At 41.7% G+C, this 21,299-nt stretch overlaps 1 protein-coding gene across 4 annotated transcripts in view; it reads left to right on the top strand.

Annotated features, from left to right (window-relative positions):
- Positions 1-21,299, top strand: part of PRKN (parkin RBR E3 ubiquitin protein ligase) — a 618,246-nt gene that overhangs the window by 331,926 nt on the left and 265,021 nt on the right. For 2 of the 4 annotated variants that reach the window (XM_083496543.1, XM_083496541.1), the window contains exon 7: positions 11,926-11,985. The exons of the other annotated variants lie outside the window; for them this stretch is intronic. In XM_083496543.1, coding sequence (XP_083352669.1) covers positions 11,926-11,985 — 60 coding nt within the window. The remainder of the gene's footprint in view (positions 1-11,925; positions 11,986-21,299) is intronic. 4 annotated transcript variants of the gene reach the window in all.

Here is a 21,299-nt window from a genome sequence, read left to right as displayed (position 1 = left end):
GACCTCTTGAGCTTGTGAAGAGTTTTTCTGAGAAGATGGCTGTACTGCACTTAGTTGTGCTCTGGCTTGGCTTCGTGTATAGGGGCGAGCTGTGGTTTTGTGCCTTGTGCCAGCCAGATCTGTGTAGGGATTGCAGGGGGGTGCAGCATCCGGAGGTGCCACTATGGTTTGGCTACTGGATGGTGTCTGTAATTTATCTGTGGAGAGGGTCTGGGTTTGGGTCTGGTGTGGTTGATTGGAGATGGCGTTCTGTGTGCCTCTGGTTCTGGTGTCGGTTTTTGTGGGGAGGGCTAATTTCCAGATGTCTGGCAGGCGGGACGTGTCGTCACGCTTGTTCATGTTGTGAGGGTGTTTCTCTATCTCGATGGCTTCCATGATTATTCTCTTGTGGTGATGTTCCATGTTAAAGAGCAATTTGGAATCTGCAAAATTAATTTCGTGTCCTGTTTCTTTCATGTGTTGGTAAAGAGAGGAAGTTTTTTCTTCTTTTTTGACGGCATTCTTGTGTTCTGCGATACGTGCATTTATTCGTCTGTTTGTTTGTCCAATGTACGTGGCTGGGCAGACTTTGCAGGGTATTTCATATGAATATATGATTCTTCTTTTCTACATCATCAGACCTTTGTGGTGGCTTCAGTTCAAACAATTTCATCTTCTCTTTTAGTTCAGTTTGGTATAAACCCCAGAACACAATTCAACAGTTCTATTTAGTAGTTCCATCACAAGACTAGTAAATTAAATCAGATGTTAAATCCTGATGGTTTCCCATTTTCTTTGCATTGGTCAATGAGTCCAAAGACAGGGAACAAAAAAGATTTACTGACGAAGTCTGTATCTAACATATTTGGGAAGATTTAATTAGCAATCCTGAAACACTAATTTGTTCTTAAGATGGCTTTTATTGCATGATTTTCACACAGCTTTGGCTTTCTCTATTCTCATTCATAATCCCTTTCTGTCATAGTAATGAGATGGAGGAGGAACTCTGTAGAAGAATACAAAGGAGTGGGCTAGAGATCAGAGACCCTCTAGAGAAAAAATGCTAGTTGTATTGAAACTATTGTAGCATCTTTTGAAATGCCTCAGGAGTTTTGTTTGTTTTAGATTTTGCTTTGGGCTAAATTTGGGTGGTGGTTCCAAAGATGACGCACCACAAGCATCCTTACTTGGATTAAGTATTTTATTGTAAAGGGCTCATGACTTATCTTGCAGGTTGATTTCCAAGACTTTTAAGTAGTGCTTATTGAACCATGGTTGGTTACATTGATCACAAACCAAAGTTAATCTTTGTCATGTACGCATCCTAAGGTTTAAGCGGAAAGAGCCATAAACCAAGTATAGAGCATCTCTGCTTTTCATTCCGAAAGCCTCAGATTCAACCCTGGGCATCTCCAGGTAAAACTTGAGAGATGCCTGCTTGAAATCCTGAAGGGCCACTGCCAATTAGTGTAGACAATCCTGAGCTGCAGGGACCAATGGTCTGGGCTCAGCATAACACAGTTTCCTAATATGTGCTCTTATTTTTTGCTTTTTGTGGAACATTTATGACGTGACATGTTAAAAGTAAAAAGTGCTGCTAATAAATAGGAAACGCAAATGAAATGCAAATTAAAGCATAAAACCATTAAAAGGGGTAAGGTGTGTACCACTATTTGAATACATCCAAGCTTATTGCACCTCCCAAGTTAAACATGTTTTAAAAACAGTGGCCCATACTGTCTTAAATGGCTGGAGTGAACAAGAAGGCCTTTATCTACTTGAGGAAAGTCTACTACACAGATTATGCCAGGTTATTCCATAAGAGGTGCCACTGTTGAAAAGGCCCTGGGGGGTGTCACCCACTTCACTTGGTACATTTTAACTTTTTATTGGCACATATGTGGATATAATAGTATAATAGTAATGGTTGTCTGCTTCTACAGTAGAAGACTTCAGTGCTGCTGAGGCATTGCTTTTGTGCAATCAGCTGGAAAGTATATTAAAATGGAAATTCCATGGAGCACTTAATATTGAGCTGATTTATCCGTGTGTGTGTGTGTGTGTGTGTGTGTGTTAAGAAATTTAGAAAGTTTCTTAACTCATTTATATTCAAAAGAATTTCAAAAGCAGCATGTGATATATGAAAAATCATATTTTTTTGGGAGGGGGGGAACCCTACTTAAATGATATACTATTCCCAAATGAACAGCAACCAGGCTAGGATAATCCATCTTGGAAAATCTGGTAGAAGAATAAAATGTCTTCAGTGGGTGATGAAATGCCACCAGAAGGGAGTTTCGTAATATTGGAGTTGCTACACTAAAAGGCCTGCTCCATGTCACCATAGTTCTGACCTTGGGACCATGTGGGACTACAAGAAGCTCCTCCCCTGATTACTATAGTGACTGAACTAGTTTGTGGAGATAAGGCAATCTTTCAGCTACCCTGGTTCTAAGTTGCTAAGGTCCTTATAGACCAATATTAAAACTTTCAACCTGGTATGGTAGCATATTGACAGCTTGCTCAGATCCCTCTGTGCAGGTGTGATGTGCTGTTGATAGGTCGCTCTAGTTAGCAGCCTAGCTGCCACATTCTGCTCCAGCTGCAGCTTCTGGACCACATCTAAGGACAGCTCCACATAGAGTGCATTATAGTAATTGGGTCTGTTAGTCAGAAGTTAGTTCCATTCATCAAAGGCTCCTTCTCATTTACAGATTTTGCCCTTCCACTTGGAATCAAGTATGAGAGCCAGGGTCGTATAGTGACTAGAGTGTCAGACCAGGACTTGGGAGACCAGCCTCATATAACCAACATGTTTAAGTCAATACCATAGCATAAGCTGTCCTGCCAGGAGTAGCTCACTTTGAGAGGGACTAGGTAATCAAGTCTTTGTTCCCCAAGTCTACCAGAGAAGTTCAGTGTGTGAAGAAGCTAAGCTGGTTGTTGCAGCTTAGCTGCATGGCTCTTACAAGCCTTCCTTGAGTTCCTGTACCAATAATTTATTAACTTTCACCATTGTAACTAAGCCAAGTTTTACTGTTTATGCTTTCTGACTGATGCATGGAAAAGCACATGAATCTTTGAAGGGTTAGTAAGTAAATCATTTCAAACTTACTAAATGTGTGGTCTTTTTCTGTGCTGGGGGAAGAGGGGAACTTTGGAAGGAAATCACAGGGGCATATCTTAAAAGTCTAACAGCCTATATTTTCATGCTTTACTTTGCTGCATATTTTGTGGCTTTAACCAAAGAGTACTTGCCTCAGACTTGGATATTGGCATCCAGGAATTCTCCTTTTATACCTACTTTTCCTTGTCAACCACCACTATTCCTACTTGGCTGTGGAGTCCACTGGGTGACCTGAAGCCAGTCATAGCCTCTCAGCCAAACCTACCCCACAGGGTTACTGCAAGGATACAATGGACTGATTTCTACAGTAGATGCAATTGCTGGACACTTTTCAAAAGCAGCCAGATGTATGTTGCTTATCATAATCTAGCCTGGATGTTATTAAAGCATAGATAATAGCTAGAAATATTTCCTAGAGAATCTTAAATTAGTTCACCACTGTAATTCCTTTTTTAAGAAGGTGAAGTTTTCTTCCTTTGAGTAGTGTTCTCACTTAGTTTAAACTAGCTATGAGCTGGCTCTGCCTTGTATGTTGAGCTTAGATTTTCAAATGCATTATTACAATGTGTCACAATAAATGAAATGCTTCTTCAGATATGTGAGATATGGGGTGGGGGGAGTGGGCTGCTTAAAAGACAGAATCCGGTGTCCATGTGCCCCTTGCTTTTATGTTGCTCTTTTATTTTATTTTGTTCTCTTGTCTAAAGGAAAAGTGAAAAATATTGCTTCCTTCATTACCAAACAGTTCTTAAGCTCATGAAAAAAGAGCCAGCAGAGAGTCTAGAAAAACCTTTGAAATCCCTTTCACCCTATCTCTTCTTCTAATTCTCTGAAAGAAACTTAGACAGCAAGGTTAGGGAAAGTGAGGAAAGGGGATAGCAAGGAGAATTATGACTTTAAATGAGTTTCCACTATCTGCTGTGATGATATAAAAAAGGTGTTTTGCTGTCTTCTGGCATCTTATTCCAGCTTTTCACTTTAGCAATGTTCCATGGTGCTGTGTTTCATAGATATTGGAACAACAGTAAGATGGGGGGGGGGGGAGACGGGGACTCATAGCCTGATCCACACATTCAGTGCTTTCCCCTAAGGGTGCAATGTTCGTGTAGATTCAAGGTCATGTGATATGAACCCGATTGACCCAAAACATTTTGCTGCTGGAAGTGAAGCACAATATATCACTAATCCCATTCAAAGCTCATTGGACTAGTAGTTCAGTCCTACTTTAATACCAGGTTATTTTATCCTCACCAAGCATCTCAGGTTCCAAAATAACCACAGATGTCTTACAGTACCTGTTGGTGGACAGCTTAACATGGTAGTGAATTAACATTTCTCTCTTGTTCATCATGTTAAAGTTCCAAATGTAGAATAGGAAACCCAAAGTCTCATGCTGTTCAGTCTTATTGTAGCACCACGGGGCGGGGGGGGGGGAGACCTCCAGCATAAGATGTTGAGCCAGCATAAGGGTGATCAGGGTGTTAGAAGATGGCCCTTCCCCTTGTTTAGCCCATCCTCCAGCTACTGATGTACATAACACACAGGCATGAGTCAACTCACAATAGGTTTCCTGTAGTAAGATCCAGGTGCTTCATAAGCCAATACAGGACCAGAACAATATGTGCCCTCCACCCTCAGAGGTTCAGGGGGATGGCCCATGAGAGAGCATTCTCTGTGGCAGCCCCTAAATTGTGGAACACTCTGCCCACAAAAGAGCATCTGGCTGGCAACTTCACTTTGTTTGTTTGTTTAGTATACTGCCCTTCAACCGTAGATCTCAGGTTGGTTCACAACATAAAGTTTACAGTAAATGCTGAAGATGCACTTCTTTGCCTTGACCTTCCCCCCCCCCCCCAAGATGTATGTTTGCAGTAAAGGTACCCCTGACCGTTAGGTCCGGTTGTGGATGATTCTGGGGTTGCGGCACTCATCTTGTTCTATAGGCCGAGGGAGCCGGCATTTGTCCACAGACAGCTTCTGGGTCATGTGGCCAGCATGACTAAGCCGCTTCTGGTGAACCAGAGCAGTACACAGAAATGCCATTTACCTTCCCGCTGGAGTGGTACCTATTTATCTACTTGCACTTTGACGTGCTTTTGAACTGCTAGGTGGGCAGGAGCTGGGGCTGAACAATGGGAGCTCACCCTCTTGCGAGGATTTGAATCACCAACCTTCTCATCGGTAAATTGTTTTAAACTGTTTTTAACATTGTGCTTTTAAATTGCTGTATCCTACCCTGGAGCATTAGTGTGAAGGGTGGGATGAGAAGGAGGAGTATGAGTGTGATTATGATAATAATATTTTTTGTTTTGTTCTGGGACTCACAGTTTCTACAGCCCATGATAAACAAGTCCTCCTGCTCTTTTTATGTCCTACTATTACAAGTTGTCAGGAGTGATTAACTTAGTTCTGTAGTTTAAAAACAACAGTTTCTGCACAAGACATAATCCTTCATTCATCTGATTTTTATTTTCAGTTGACATATTTTATATGGGAAAATGGGTGACTGTGTTTCTGTTGCATCCCAGATTCCTCCTAGGATACCTTTGTTTCAATTCTCTGAGGATGCAATGTATGGGGTCCTTTATCCTATTTGGGTGAAGAGGTGTAGAAGAGCAGTAGATCAATACATACACCCCCCCCCAGTAATGTTTCTCAGACTGTAATCTTCTTGTTATGAAACATCCCCTCATGATGCTTAGATGTACCCTTCGGTGAGCTCCAGATCTATACAAAAAAAGTAGAGTATTCCACTTACCTTCTGAACAAGGTGACCTTGTAAATGGAAGGTGATTGCCACACTGCAAAGTGGCATATGATTGGATGTCTGTAGTCAGTGCTATGGAATGCTGGGACTTGCAGAATCCCAACGTGTTGCTACAGCAACCAGCTGCGAGGGAGGAGGATTTAGTTGAGCCAATTAGGCAAGGAAAGTTACACTGCTGAGCGGGTCTGTATGTTCTCTCTAAAAGATAGTGGGTCCCTGTGCACTACTGAGGAAACATGCATTATAGCTCTCTCATGCCAAGCACACCAAAACAAAGATGCTGCTCAGCATTTCTGTGCAAGGAACACACCTTTGTACTGAAAAGCCACACTCTTTTACTCTTGATTAATGCGTTCAGAATAACTATTGGCCCTGGTTCAGTATTCATAGTCACCAAAATAGATTGGAATCTCACTTTTACTCAAAAGCATAAATTGAAAATGGCAAAATTGTTTTTAGTTTACTGTACTTTTTCCTTGTGCTAATGTTAGAATAACAACATCTTCCGCTTCTGCACCATAGAATTGCTGATTGAATGTACTTTATGGTCTGTAATTGTATTTCTTTCCCCTACCTCAGCACTCTGGTACTCAGATTCATTTGAGAATTTGATTGACATTGTTACCCCCCCACACACTTTTCCCCACTCAGCATTTGAAAATAAACTTAAAAGGAGCTGGGAGGGACTGTTGCATGCTGATGAGCAATCTTTATCTGCAGCCAGGTGCAGTCCCCTCCCTTCTGTGTTCTTCACAGTATATTCAATAATGCCTTATAGAAAAAGGTAATTTCACATCAACTTTGGAAAATGGCAGTTTTGTTTCTCCTTTTTACTCTGTATACATTTTGAAAGTTAAGAAACTTTCATGATAGTTGTTTTTTTAAAAAATATATGGGGAGATAACACTAAAAAAATCATGAAATACAATGAAGTAAAGTAAGTCAGTGGGATGTGGGTGGCACTGTGGTCTAAACCACAGAGCCTAGGGCTTGCCGATCAGAAGGTCAGCGGTTCGAATCCCTGCAATGGGGTGAGCTCCCGTTGCTTGGTCCCTGCTCCTGCCAACCTAGCAGTTTGAAAGCACATCAAAGTGCAAGTAGATAAATAGGTACCACTCTGGCGGGAAGGTAAATGGTGTTTCCGTGCGCTGCTCTGGTTTGCTAGAAGCAGCTTAGTCATGCTGGCCACATGCTATCTGTGGACAAACGCCGGCTCCCTCGGCCAGTAAAGCGAGATGAGGGCTGCAACCCCAGAGACATCTGCAACTGGACTTAACGGTCAGGGGTCCCTTTACCTTTAAAGTAAGTCAGTATTTAAATTTTGGAGGATTTTCTTGACACTAATAGTTGTTTTCTCTGGTCTCAATCCCCTCAACCCCGACTCAGAGAAAGTGTCAAAAGAGGAGGAGGTAATGCATTGGGTGATATTGCCCTCAACTCCAATGATTGTCCAGGCCAGGGAATTTGGCTTTATCTGACTTACGGCACACACACCCTGCCCAATGCAGTCCTTATCATCTTCACATTGTTGGAACAAGTCACAACATAATTGGGCAATGGCTGTTTGTAAAACAGAGCTCAGGAGAGGCAGGTTGAACAGCAAATCTTGACCAGGTAGCATTCATGGGACCTCAGCATGCTGCTGAGACAACAGTTCTCCTTGGGTGAATTTCAGTCTCATTTTTTTTAAAAAACAACAACAACCCAACAACTTGTATTTGTGACATTGCTCTGTTCATTGTTACTTCAGACTGCATTTTAATAATTTGACTTCATGATTTTGAACCTGTTGCTTTGTTGTATTTTATTTTGTTGCTATATTGGTTTATTATGCTTCTTTTAAATGAGATTCCCAGCAGTTTCCTATCCAGGGGGTTGATTGGATCCATGCCTCCTTAGTTTCAGCCACACTGCTGCTTTAGGTCTTCCCAGTCCATCACTTGACCCTTGAAACTGGAGTTAATTCTATAACCCTGGAGGCAGAGAGCATTTGGAATCTACTACTGAATCTGAGGCCATATTTTATTTACAGCTTTTCTCTGTCAGAGTATGTGTAAATTCACTTCACACTCCTCAGGAATTTTGCTCATAGTATAAAAGTTTGATGGTGCCTAACATGGCGGCTTGGGGCTAAATTTGACTTGGTATAGAAGAACTGTTGACAAACGCTTGCCCCTAGTTCAGTTGAAATAATGTTATATACAGTATTCCCTGCTGTAAATATTTCATTCTTTGATCTTCAGATGCGCTTTTGGAAAGGGTTCCCAACTTCTCTCTCTGTATATGACTTTTGTTTAGATACAGAAGAGGTTACTTTGTGTCATTACTTCCAACACATTTGTGTATAATGTTTATTAAATAGCCTCAGTACTCATTTGAAAAGTTTTCAAAGTAGCCCAAGAGAAAATACTATCTATCCAAGTGGATAGTGATCTTAATCTTTTTTTATCTTTTCATAATGACCCAGACAGTCAAGTAGAATAAAAAAGGATGTTCAGGAAGAGAGAACAAGGTTTGTACAAGACAGGCTCGTGCAAGGGTCAGTAATTGTGTACATCTCTCCCCCTTCCCTGCTGTAAAGCACCAGATAGATACTAAACTGCAGTCTGGTCAGTTAGTTACTGTAGTTTATGTTGGAATTGATAAGAGCTTGATGAAGATGTGTGGGCAGGCTTTTTAGCAGCATGATCAGAACAATAATTGGCAGCTAATGTGACAGAATTCTAATCGGCCTCAGGAGTCTCATAGCAAGACCAAGGAGATTAGATATGCCACCTAATCCTTCAGCAATAAGTCTCACTGTGTTCACTTCCGGTAAGTGCTTTAGAGGTGCTAATGCACTCTCTAAGACTATCATCTAAACTGGACAGGTTTAACTGGTATACAGAGTTATATTTTCAGCTCTTTGATTATAAGAAAAATCAGTTTTGTGACTTGGAATATAAATACAAACAAATTGACCACAATCTGATTTGTTGGGGGGGGGAGGGAGGCAGATTGATTTGACATCCAACCAGCTGATGTCAAGAAAATTAACCCAAATTCAGTTCTGTTGTCAGGTGCAGACTTTTGGGCTAAAATGCAGGACCTGTGAGCCTCTAGGGAACCTAAATTTGTTCTAGACAATGTTTAGATTGACTGTGGATTTTTGAGGGTAAGGAAGAGGATCATTATTCTGCAAGATGCTGCAAAACTTGGGAACTCATATAAATGAGTCATTTGGAGAGCTCCTGCTAGAGAATTATACAGAAAGCCCATGAACGTGCTTTGGACCTGTGTATGTCATTGTCCATCTCTTTCTTCTTTGAACCTTGCTGCTATTATGATGTCAGTGCACAGTCTCAGTTTTATCTACGTATAATCAGCCAGAGAGTGTTGAACAAGGAAGGAGGATCAGAAGTGACATTCCCAGTTTTCACCAGTTCCTCACAGAGGAGATCTTTCACCTTGCTTCCACACAGCACTCCCAAGAGCCCTGTCTCAAATGCAATAGGTCTCCAGAGTTGTGGTAGTATTGCGGCGGCTTCTTTCTGAATGATTGCCATATGATGGTTAGATTCAGATGTAGCCTCAAACCCTGATAAAATTTACTGACTTTTTCCTGGTAGGCTTCAGCTCTCAATGCCATGTTTTAACCATTTCTCATTTCACTGACGTTGTGCCACTGTTAATAGAATACCAAAGAACTTCCTAGCCTCTCTTCTTGTTCACTTTGTTTTCAAACCTAAGCTTGTGTTGAATTTTATGTTGGGAAATGAAGAGAGACAGACTGCAGAGAAGAATTAATTCCTTCATGTTTTTTCAACAGCTTGCAAATCAGTGTATTGTAACTTTCACACTGCATGCAAATAATCTAGCTTCCACCTTGGCTTCAAGGCACTCCTGCATCCCAGCACACCAGGAGATTTCAGACTGTGCTGTCTTAGCTTCATTTGAAATGCAATTGATAGTTTTTGACTGGAGGAAGAAGTCCAGTGAGGCCATCAGAGGATTGAAATGCATCTTGATTCAACCTTATCTAGATTTTTTAATTCCTTATTTTTATTTGGTTCGTGAAATATATTTTTTCAGTGCATGCCACTGGAGACAGTAATGTGAATTGGAAAGGCGACCATACGAGATTCTAATTTTTGGGAGATCTGTTGTTTTCTAGCTTGCTAGAAAATAGGCCCAGTAAGATCTCTTTACCAGTATGGTTTTTCTTCACGTTGTAGCATATAAGCTTCAGAGACCCATTGCAGGAGCTTGTGCAGGGATGTTTTACCCACGGTTAGAAGATTTGGAAGTGGGCACTGGGATTTCCCACTCCATATTCCCAGTCCCTGTCCAACATTCATTCTCCTTTCTCACCAGTTCTAACCATGGCTGATTACTGCATTGCTACGGATGTTGATTATGAGCTCATCCATACTGTTGTTTAATGTGGATAGTAAACTTCCTGTACATCCATTAATTTCCTGTTCTCCATATGGTGTTCTCTTCTAAATCACTGCCTTCCCACACTTTCCCCTCCACTAATTTGGATTTTCTCACGCCTCTCCTTTTCAGAGTATCCCTGGTATGTGAAAATCCAGACTGAGGGAGGGGAAACTGTAGGAAGGCAATAATTTGGAGAACAGCATATGGACAACAGGAAATTAATAGATGTACAGGAAGTTTACTACCCACATTAAACAACAGTATGGATGATACTAACCATGAGGCAAACAAAGGTCCAGAATTCCTCAATGTTCGGTCTGCAGTCCTGCCATAATTTATCCTACCAAATGATAAGAAAACTATTACCACACATTAAGGACAGATGTGTGGCAAAATGGTAATTTACATCTACCACAAATTTCCTTTTAACCAGAGGTGGTTAACCAGCATCTAGCCAACCTCCTCCTTGCCTGGGGAATTCATGCTTAAGAGAAATGAGAAGGCTTAATCCAACATTTCACTGCTGATATCTTATCCATTTTGAAAGAATGCCAGCATTACACCTAGGAACCTTTATTTTTTGTGCTGCAAATAGTTTGACATACCTTTGAAAGCATGTATATTCCCATATTGATTAAAATCAGTTGACTAAAAAAAGCATAGTACCTTTCATGTTATGTATCACATATTCTATGGAGCCAAAACAGATGCTTTTCTGAGGGATAAGAAATTGAAATGGAATTGTGGGTGGGTGGGTGGGTGGGTGTGGGTGTGCTTGTGCATGTAAGGCTTCTTGAATAAGTCGATTTCTGTGAATTCCTGTGTGAACTGACCTGATCTGCACCTACTGGACTAAGGTAGCGCACTTCTCAGATCAAAGTACCAACATGTGTATTTTAGGAGAAAATGTCTTTTAGACATGTGTACATTATGGTAAAATTGTTATTTAAATACCTATTTATAGATTTTAAAAAACCAAGAATTTGGAGATAAATGCAGGAACCAGATGGAATGGACTTATGAATGAACATAAATAAATCTGTTGCAGGGTAGAAACAGGCTGATACATACATCCTTACAGGCATCTGCACTTGCTGGCTTGAGACATCAAGGATCCCCCTTTAGGAAATGTCTGGTTCACTTAAGCTGTTACTGAGTTTCCTCTGAACATGTGTAAAGCTGTCAGTGATTATGACTCAGGCAAGTCCAGTGCAACACAGGGTGAAGTGGACTGCACTGTGAATGAGCTTCTCAACAGCAGCCCCAAGTGTGAAGGATGTTGTTTGTTTTCTAATTTATACACATATAATGGTCAGTGTAGAGGGTGGGGAGATAGAGCTGCACTGTCAGTCCACTTGATGGGCTTTTGACTACCCATTTCCACCCCTAAGTACTCGTTTATTGTTAATTATGATGGAAACAATAATGCATTAACCAAACATAAGTAACTTGGATTAATCAGCTGCTTTGCAGGCAGACACTTGCTCAATTCCCTGGAGTTCCCATCAGCAAATTGTAGTAATGATGCTGATTTGCACAGTACTATTGTTTCAGCTGTAAATACCTGAATTGATTACCCAGGAGCCCCTGCCTCAATGTAGCCTTGTTTTTGCTTTGTTCTTTATTATGTTAGGTATCCTGCACAGCAGGGGGCCTGTAACCACGACAGAGTCACCTTGGGACTTCAAGTATGGTAATCTAAATGAATTCTTTGTTGCTGTAAATTACAAACAGAACAACAGCCGCCTGCTCCCACATTTATAAATATGTATGGTTTCTCTGCCGTCGTGAAATTATTATGGCCAGGGATAGATCAAAGTGAATTAGCACCTGCCAAGTAAATTTGATAGGTCATTTTCACTTTAATATTATTCCTGTGTGTCATGACACAGTACCAAAATTAACACTGACGTTGTCCTTTGTTACAGAAACCACTGATAATGCTAAACTGGGTGGCAGAATTTTTAATTGGTTCATAAGAGTTTCAGCCATGTAAGCCAGTTGTTCTGGCATTAAATAGAGACATCAAAATGGTATTTATTGTATTGCTAAACTACAAAAAATCAATGGCAAAGTTGTATGTAATGATTTTGGTCTAGTAAACCATGGTTTGACTGAGAATGAGAATTGTGCTTCCCCCACCCCTTCTCTCATTGTGCTCTAATGAAAGACTTCCAGGGTTGTTAAACCACAGTTTTCTGTTGCATCCAAACTGGAAACTATGGTTTAATCTCCGACCACAAAATTATATCAATCCAGCACTGAAAGGAAGAATAGAATCATTTTAATTTTTTTAAAAATTCTAATATCTCTATCCTATTTTCCTATACAACATACAAAATTAAAACCACAAATTAACAACATATAATAATTTAGGCTGATTAATGTTAATTTAAAATATCAACAATGCTATTTTGAAAGGCTCAGATATTTTTTAAAAGACAGTCTAAACATCCAGGTCCTTTGTCAAGCATGCACTAGCTATGCTCACCAAAGAACTTCATAAGCCACCTGTTGTGGCTGTCTATTGAGAACACAAAATCAGGGTGTCGCCAAACTGTAAAGCACCTTTCAGGGCCCAAGACAAACTGTGGTGGTCTTTTTAAATAAATGTAGGAGAAAAACATTTGATTTTTAACAGCTGCAGTTGAAAGGAGTTGGTTGACACAGAATGCCGTAGGGACATTTTGACTGTGCATAGCATATATTTAAATACACAGGGAAAACTGCTCTGGACCAATTTGCATCAGATTGAATCACAGAATCATAGAATCATAGAGTTGGAATAGACCACAAGGGCCATCGAGTCCAACCCCCTGCCAAGCAGGAAACACCATCAGAGCACTCCTGACATATGGTTGTCAAGCCTCTGCTTAAAGACCTCCAAAGAAGGAGACTCCACCACACTCCTTGGCAGAAAATTCCACTGTCGAACAGCTCTTACTGTCAGGAAGTTCTTCTTGATGTTTAGGTGGAATCTTCTTTCTTGTAGTTTGGATCCATTGCTCCGTGTCCGCTTCTCTGGAGCAGGAGAAAACAACCTTTCTCCCTCCTCTATATGACATCCTTTAATATATTTGAACATGGCTATCATATCACCCCTTAACCTCCTCTTCTCCAGGCTAAACATGCCCAGCTCCCTTAGCCGTTCCTCATAAGGCATCGTTTCCAGGCCTTTGACCATTTTGGTTGCCCTCCTCTGGACACGTTCCAGTTTGTCAGTGTCCTTCTTGAACTGTGGTGCCCAGAACTGGACACAGTACTCCAGGTGAGGTCTAACCAGAGCAGAATACAGTGGCACTATTACTTCCCTTGATCTAGATGCTATACTCCTATCGATGCAGCCCAGAATTGCATTGGCTTTTTTAGCTGCCACGTCACACTGTTGGCTCATGTCAAGTTTGTGGTCAACCAAGACTCCTAGATCCTTTTCACATGTACTGCTCTCAAGCCAGGTGTCCCCCATCTTGTATTTGTGCCTCTCATTTTTTTTGCCCAAGTGAAATACTTCACATTTCTCCCTGTTAAAGTTCATCTTGTTTGTTTTGGCCCAGTTCTCTAATCTGTCAAGGTCGTTTTGAAGTGTGATCCTGTCCTCTGGGGTGTTAGCCACCCCTTCCAGTTTGGTGTCATCTGCAAATTTGATCAGGATGCCCTTGAGTCCATCATCCAAGTCGTTGATAAAGATGTTGAATAAGACCGGGCCCAAGACAGAACCCTGTGGCACCCCACTAGTCACTCTTCTCCAGGATGAAGAGGAACCATTGAAGAGCACCCTTTGGGTTCGGTCAGTCAGCCAGTTACAAATCCACTGAGTGGTAGCATAGTCAAGACCGCATTTTACCAGCTTCTTTACAAGAATATCATGGGGCACCTTGTCAAATGCCTTGCTGAAATCAAGGTAGGCCACATCCACTGCGTTCCCTTCATCTACCAGGCTTGTAATTCTGTCAAAAAACGAGATCAGGTTAGTCTGACATGACTTATTTTTCAGAAATCCATGCTGACTATTGGTGATCACAGCATTCCTTTCTAGGTGCTCACAGACTGTTTGCTTAATGATCTGCTCCAGAATCTTCCCTGGTATTGATGTCAGACTGACTGGGCGGTAATTATTTGGGTCCTCTCTTTTCCCCTTTTTGAAAATAGGGACAACATTTGCCTTCCTCCAGTCTGCCGGGACTTCGCCTGTTCTCCAGGAATTCTCAAAGATGACTGCCAGTGGTTCTGAGATCACATCTGCCAGTTCTTTTAATACTCTTGGATGCCGTTCATCTGGCCCTGGAGACTTGAATACATCTAAACTAGCCAAGTATTCTTGTACTATCTCCTTAGTTATTCTGGGCTGTGTTTCCTTTGCTGAATCATTTGCTCCAAATTCTTCAGGTCGGGCATTGTTTTCTTTATTGGAGAAGACTGAGGCAAAGAAGGCATTGAGGAGTTCAGCCCTTTCTGTGTCCCCTGTTTGCATTTCACCATCTTCTCCTCTGAGTGACCCCACTGTTTCTTTGTTCTTCCTTTTGCTACGAACATACCCATAAAAGCCTTTTTTGTTGCTTTTAACCTCTCTAGCAAGCCTGAGTTCATTCTGTGCTTTAGCTTTTCTGACTTTGTGTCTACATGTGCTGGCTATTTGTTTGAATTCCTCTTTGGTGGTTTCCCCCCTTTTCCATTTTTTGTACACATCCTTTTTTAATCTTAACTCAGTTAAAAGTTCTTTAGATAGCCACCCTGGCTTCTTTAGGCACCTTCCATGTTTCCGTCTCATTGGTATTGCCTGAAGTTGTGCTTTTACTATCTCCCTCTTAACAAACTCCCAGCCATCATGAACTCCCTTTCCTTTTAGTATTACTGTCCATGGGATCTCACCCAGCACTTCCCTAAGTTTTATGAAGTCGGCTTTCTTAAAGTCAAGAAATTGAGTCCTAGTATGCTTGACTTCAGAAGAGCATGATCCTTCCACTTCTACCCCACTAACCAGGTCATCAACATTGGTTAGGACCAGATCTAAAATGGCTGTTCCTCTTGTTGCTTCTCCCACTTTCTGGACAATGAAGTTGTCTGCAAGGCCAGTGAGGAATCTGTTTGACCTTATTTATGCTCTTGGCTGAGTTTGACATCCAACAAATATCCGGGTAATTGAAGTCCCCCATTACTACTATCTCCCTTCCTTTTGCATGCTTGGCCATCTGTTCCAGGAAGGCATCATCTATGTCCTCCGTTTGGCTTGGGGATCTATAGTAAACTCCCACAATGAGGTCTCTGTTATTCTTCTCTCCCTTAATTTTGACCCAAATGCTCTCACTTTGACTTTGAAGTTCTAAATCTTGGATCTCTTCACAGGTATACACATCCCTGACATATAACGCCACTCCTCCTCCTTTCTTGTCTGGTCTGTTTCTCTGAAATAGATTGTATCCCTCCATTATTACATTCCAATCGTGGGACTTATCCCACCAGGTTTCAGTGATGCCTATTATGTCATATTTAGTTTGCTGTACCAAGAGCTCAAGCTCATCTTGTTTATTTCCCATGCTTTGCGCATTAGTGTACAGACATTGAAGTCCATTAATCATTCCCCCGTGTCTCTTATTTAAGAATTTTTTCCTCCCACCACATTTGGATGATCATCTTCATCAATTGATAGACTCCTACCTTCAGGAGCACTGTCTCCCTCCCCCACATTAGTCAGTTTAAAGCCCTCCTGATGAGGTTTCTGAGATTTTTGGCAAAAACATTCCTCCCAGCCGTTGTGAGGTGCAGCCCATCGCTTGCCAGAAGTCCATCTTCAAGAAACTGCAGTCCGTGATCTAAGAATCCAAACCGTTCCTGTTTACACCATTTGCGAAGCCAGCTGTTCACTTCCACTATTTTTCCCTCTCTTCCTGGGCCACGTCGTTCAACTGGGAGGACAGATGAGATGACAATTTGTGCATTTAATTGCTTCAATTTCCTGCCCAGAGCCTCGTAGTCTCTTTTGATCTTCTGGAGGCTATTGCTTGCAGTGTCATTGGTTCCCACATGAACCAAGAGGTATTTGTCAGTGGGTTTTATGATTCCTTGTAGTCATTCAGTTACATCTTGGATCTTAGCCCCAGGGAGACAGCACACCTCCCGAGACATCTTGTCAGGCCCACAGATCACTGCTTCTGTTCCCCTCAGTAGGGAATCCCCTATCACCACTACACGCCTCCTCTTAGGTTTGGTTGGGGTTCTTCCATCAGCTGTCCGTTCCAAGGTCGCCTGCACATTCCATGAGGACTGACTTTGCTGATCGTCTTCATATACCTGATCGACTGTAATGAGGGAGAGATCCTCAAATGGAGTCTGTTGTTCATCTTCCATGCTAGGGGAGAGGACTTCAAAGTGATTGTGTATTTCTAAACAATCAGAGCGAACCCTGGGCCTCCTACTTCTTTGAGTCACGTTTCTCCATATATCTGGCACCTGTGTTGGTGAACTAGCCTCCTTCTCAGGGGTGTCCCTGAGAAGGAGATTGTATCTATACACCACTGTTGTCGTTTGTACAGCTATTTTGACCTACATTTTGTTCAGTGGCACATGCCTAAGTGAGGCCCAGCATTGTCTCCATTGAAAGGATAGGCCAAAAATATTCTGGGTTGAGTCTAGACACATCTGGGATTATTGAGAGAGGAGGCTTCATAACTGGTAGGATTTGGCCTGATGACACCCAAGAAAAGGGGAAGGTTGTAAAATGTGTTTTTTGCACTTTATATGGTGCCGAGCCCAAAGGCTTAAGCACCACCATATTGTGTTAATGGGGGGAGGGATCTCAGGAAAGGTATGTTTTTGTTTACTAGCAAAGGCTGTCATACCTGACCCACTAAGTATTTGTTTTTGTATCTTTTTCTTGGGATACCTTTGACCCCGATACTAGATCAGTACGGTTAATTTGTCCTATCAGTGGAGGCTGAAAAGAAGGTGTTCCACTACTACTTAATTTAAGAATTATACATTTACCACAGTTCAAGACATGCTGCCATTCATGCATACCACAGAGATGAATCCTTGGGCTCCTTCTAGTCACATCTGCAGAAGCATCTCAAAAGACTTCCCTTCAAAATCAGATGTAACTGCCTAGACTCTACATCAGTTTCATTTCAAAGTGAACAATCTCCCAAGGAGCTATCTAGTATCTTGCCTGTCTGTTCCAATTCCTCAATTTTTTCATCACTCTTCAAACAGGGATCATTCATAACTGCTAGGATCTTTTCATACATAATGAAATGAAACAATCAGTGGGGAAGAGCCATGGTGCAGTGGTAGAGCATCTGCTTTGCAGGCAGAAGGTGCCAGGTTCAATCCCTCTCATCTCCATGTAGGGCAGGGAGGGACCCCAGTCTACAATCCTGGAGAACCGCGGCCAGTCAGTGTAGGCAAATACAGAACTGGATGGAGAGCCCAGCTCTGGCTCAATCAGTAGAACATGAGACTCTTAATCTCAGGGTCGTGGGTTTGAGTCCCACGTTGGGCAAAAAGTTTCCTGCATTGCAGGGAGTTGGACTAAATGACCCTCAGGGTCCCTTCCCACTGTATCATCCTCTGATTCTATAATTCTAAGACAATTGGTTTAACCCAGTTTAAAACAGCTTCCTGTGTAATCCACCTAGCAGGAATGAAACACGTTTTCTCCAGATCATCTTAAATTCGCACACAAAATAAAAACACTGTATATACTGTTGTGTGTATGTAATTACACACATTTTGTGAGGTTGTGTGAAAAGTTTAAAGAGAAACCACTTAGACATTCAGAATAATCACCTTCAGGATTGTACCCAATCCATTACACACCAACACACACACACACACACACACACACACACACACACCTGTCACTAAAATTAACCAAGCACTGCAGAATCCAGAAGTAAGTCACAAGGGAACAAATATTACTGCTTGCTTTTATCTCATGACATGACATAACATTTGTGGCTGGAGTATAACTCTTGCCCTTTGGTTGGATTGTAGTACGAAGCTTAAGTTCAGGCCTCAAAACAGATATAACAGTAGCAGGGTTTATATCAACTGTAAAGTAGATAAATGTGACTGGTTGTGTTCCATTTTTGTTTCCTTGGGGGGGGGGCAGGGAAAAAAATGAGAGGATGGAAACTGCCATGCAGACCTCAGTTAAGGTTCACAAGTGTTAAGTTGTCCTGGATTGTTTCTGTCCTGCATGGTATTGATGATTGTTGTCGTGTTGTGTTACTGGTTTGTAAATATCACTCCAGGGATGCACATAGGCCATTGAGAGCTGCCTTATACTGAGTCAGACCTTGGTACATTTAGCTCAGCCTTTCCTAAGCTGACTAGCAGCATCTCTCAAAAGTTTATGGCAGATTGTCTCCCAACTATACTTGGTGATGCTGGGGATTGAACCTGGGACCTTGTGCATGCAAAGCAGAGTTAAGGCCCTTCCCCCAAGGAGTGGTCCAAAGGCCAGGTCCAGCTTTTGGAGCAATGGCGTTGTTCCTGGGTGCTCCTTGGCCAGAGTGAAGGGGTGAAGTTGTCCCAGCTGGAGTTGTGGGAGGAGGAGGCCAGGAGAGAAAAGAAAAGGGGTGGGGGAGAGAGAGAAAGAGAAGTGCTACCAAAGGTATGGTACAAAGATTGCCCACAGTTTCACTCATGAGGGAAACAAAATTAAGGTGTTTTTTGCTTTTGTTTGTTCTGGCATTTTGGATGTAACTTAGATAGGAGCCTGTAAATTTGCATTTGCCACTGATGTTAGTGTGAGCCATATTCCTCTTAGGCTGTGGAATCTAAAGGCATCTCAAGGCAATCTGGCAACCCACCTCTAAATGTGTTAATTGGCTTATATATTTGGAGAGCAAATGTAAGATTCGGGAATAATGTTGTACAACTACACTAATAGGGGTGGTGTTTTTTGTTTTTTTTAAAAATGCATAGTAATTTAGAAATTAGTTAGCAATGATATCTTATAAAAAATGGGGAAACGGTTTTATTTATTTTCACCAAAAGAGATGTCATCTGGAAATAGAGGCAAAGGCACTTGTCATCCTAATGGGAAAGAAAATAATATTCTGAAAACAAACCTCATGTGGATGCAATACATGCTCTGATTCATCAGTTAATGTGCCTTGTTAGGCTTGGCTGCTTACCCCATTATCATGGTTGTTCCCACACACTCTAGCAAAATTTGTAGGCTTTTTTATGAGCCCAAAGCATAAAGTCATATGCAGTGATGTTATGTAATGCACAGCAATGTTATTTGGTGGGCTTTGAATACAAATTCTCTCTCTCTCTCTCTCTCTCTCTCTCTGTGTGTGTGTGTGTGTGTATTGATTTCCTTTTTATCAGTCAATTTTTCAGCTGGTTTGCTGCTCTTTCCTAGTCACTGTGATGCCCATTACACAAAGTGCTACAGAGATTAGTAATGTTGAGTTTATTGGGTGGAGCCAGTAAATAGCAACCTTCCCTACCCCTGGCCAGGGAAAAGGTACACCACAGACTGAGGTAACCTGGCTGGCTTGAACACTGCAGAGTCCATCTGAAACTTTAGGATGATGGCGCTTTCCATATCCAACCCTATACGTGTTCCTATTTTCCAGGGACATCCCTGATTTAGAGAAGCCATCCCGGTTTCTGATTTGATCCCAGAATGTCCCACTTTTCCTTAGGATGTCCCTGTTTTAATTGGAGGGTATGGAGTTATCCAGCCCCCAAGCTGTCTGAAGGCAATCCTGTATAGGGAAGGGTTTTTTTAAAAATGTTTATTGCTTTATTATGTTTTTATATATGCTGGAAGCTGCCCAGAGTGCTGGGGCAACTCAAGAAGATGTGTGGGGTATAAATAGTAAAATTATCATTATGTAATGGGATGTTGCAATTTTCATTGGAGAAATGTTGGAGGGTATGCTCTATTCCCCTTCATCCAAGGATCACAGGGTAATTTACAATATAAAAACACAAAAACAGATACCATAGTAACAAACAAAAACAATACACCCTAGTTTAAAAGGCCATAGATAGTTTCATTAGCCAAAGGCCTAGAAAAAGAAGCATGTTTTTGCCTGTCGCCTAAAGAGATGTAACAAAGGTGCCATGTGAGCCTCCCTGGGGAGAGTGTTCACAAATGGGGAACAACTGTAGAAAAGGCCTGTTTTGGTACTGCCACCCTCCAGACCTCTTGTGGAGGAGGCACATGGAGAAGGGCCTCAGATGATGGTTGCAGGGTCTGGGCCGGTTCAACTGTTTTAGACCAGGCAAGGGGGCTCTGACAGGCTTCTAGAATCCTCCATTCTCCTTCCTAAAGCCTAGTTAGCACTTGCCTAGCTTTGGGAAGGAGGTAGAGGGCTCTAGGACCCTGACAGAGCCTCAAACCTCCTCCCCAAAGCTTGGCACATGGTGTGAGGACTGTGGAGGGTGTCAGATTTCGGCCTCTTGCAAGGTGCTGTAGTACCAAGGTACATGCTGACCCTGGAAGATTTTGCTTCTCCCATAGTCATAGTCTTGGATTTAAGCAGAAATCAAACATTTCTCTCCCTCTCAGGCATCTGCCTGTCTTCTGCCTCTAGCCCAGCATGCGCATACACCCCACAACTCCCCTTTTTGTCCTTCTAACTACCAGCCATGTGAGGGAGGGGGCCCACCCACCTTTTCTTTGGCTCAAAGAGCAACATCCTTTGTTACCCTAATGTGCCATACTTTTGTTTACTTTTTTATTTATAATTTTAATTTATATACATTTCAATAGATTTACAATCATTTTAACATTTCGAAACTTGACTACCTTCCCCTTCATTCTGCGGTTCCTTAAATTTACTTTATATATATATTTCCTGCATATTCCAAATTAACTTAACTTATTCATTTATTCATCTACTTTAAATATATACACTTATAAAACTGCAGGTTATTACAGTGATCCTGCCAATGTTCTTATCTGTTTACAGTTTGTTTGTAAATATTCAGTAAACCATTTCCATTCTTTTATAAAAAGTTTGTTATCCTGATTTCTTACTTTTCCAG

The sequence above is a fragment of the Podarcis liolepis genome (assembly GCF_965112155.1).
Source record: "Podarcis liolepis genome assembly, chromosome: 3".
NCBI lineage: Eukaryota > Metazoa > Chordata > Lepidosauria > Squamata > Lacertidae > Podarcis > Podarcis liolepis.
This window is presented reverse-complemented; position numbering and strand designations above follow the sequence as displayed.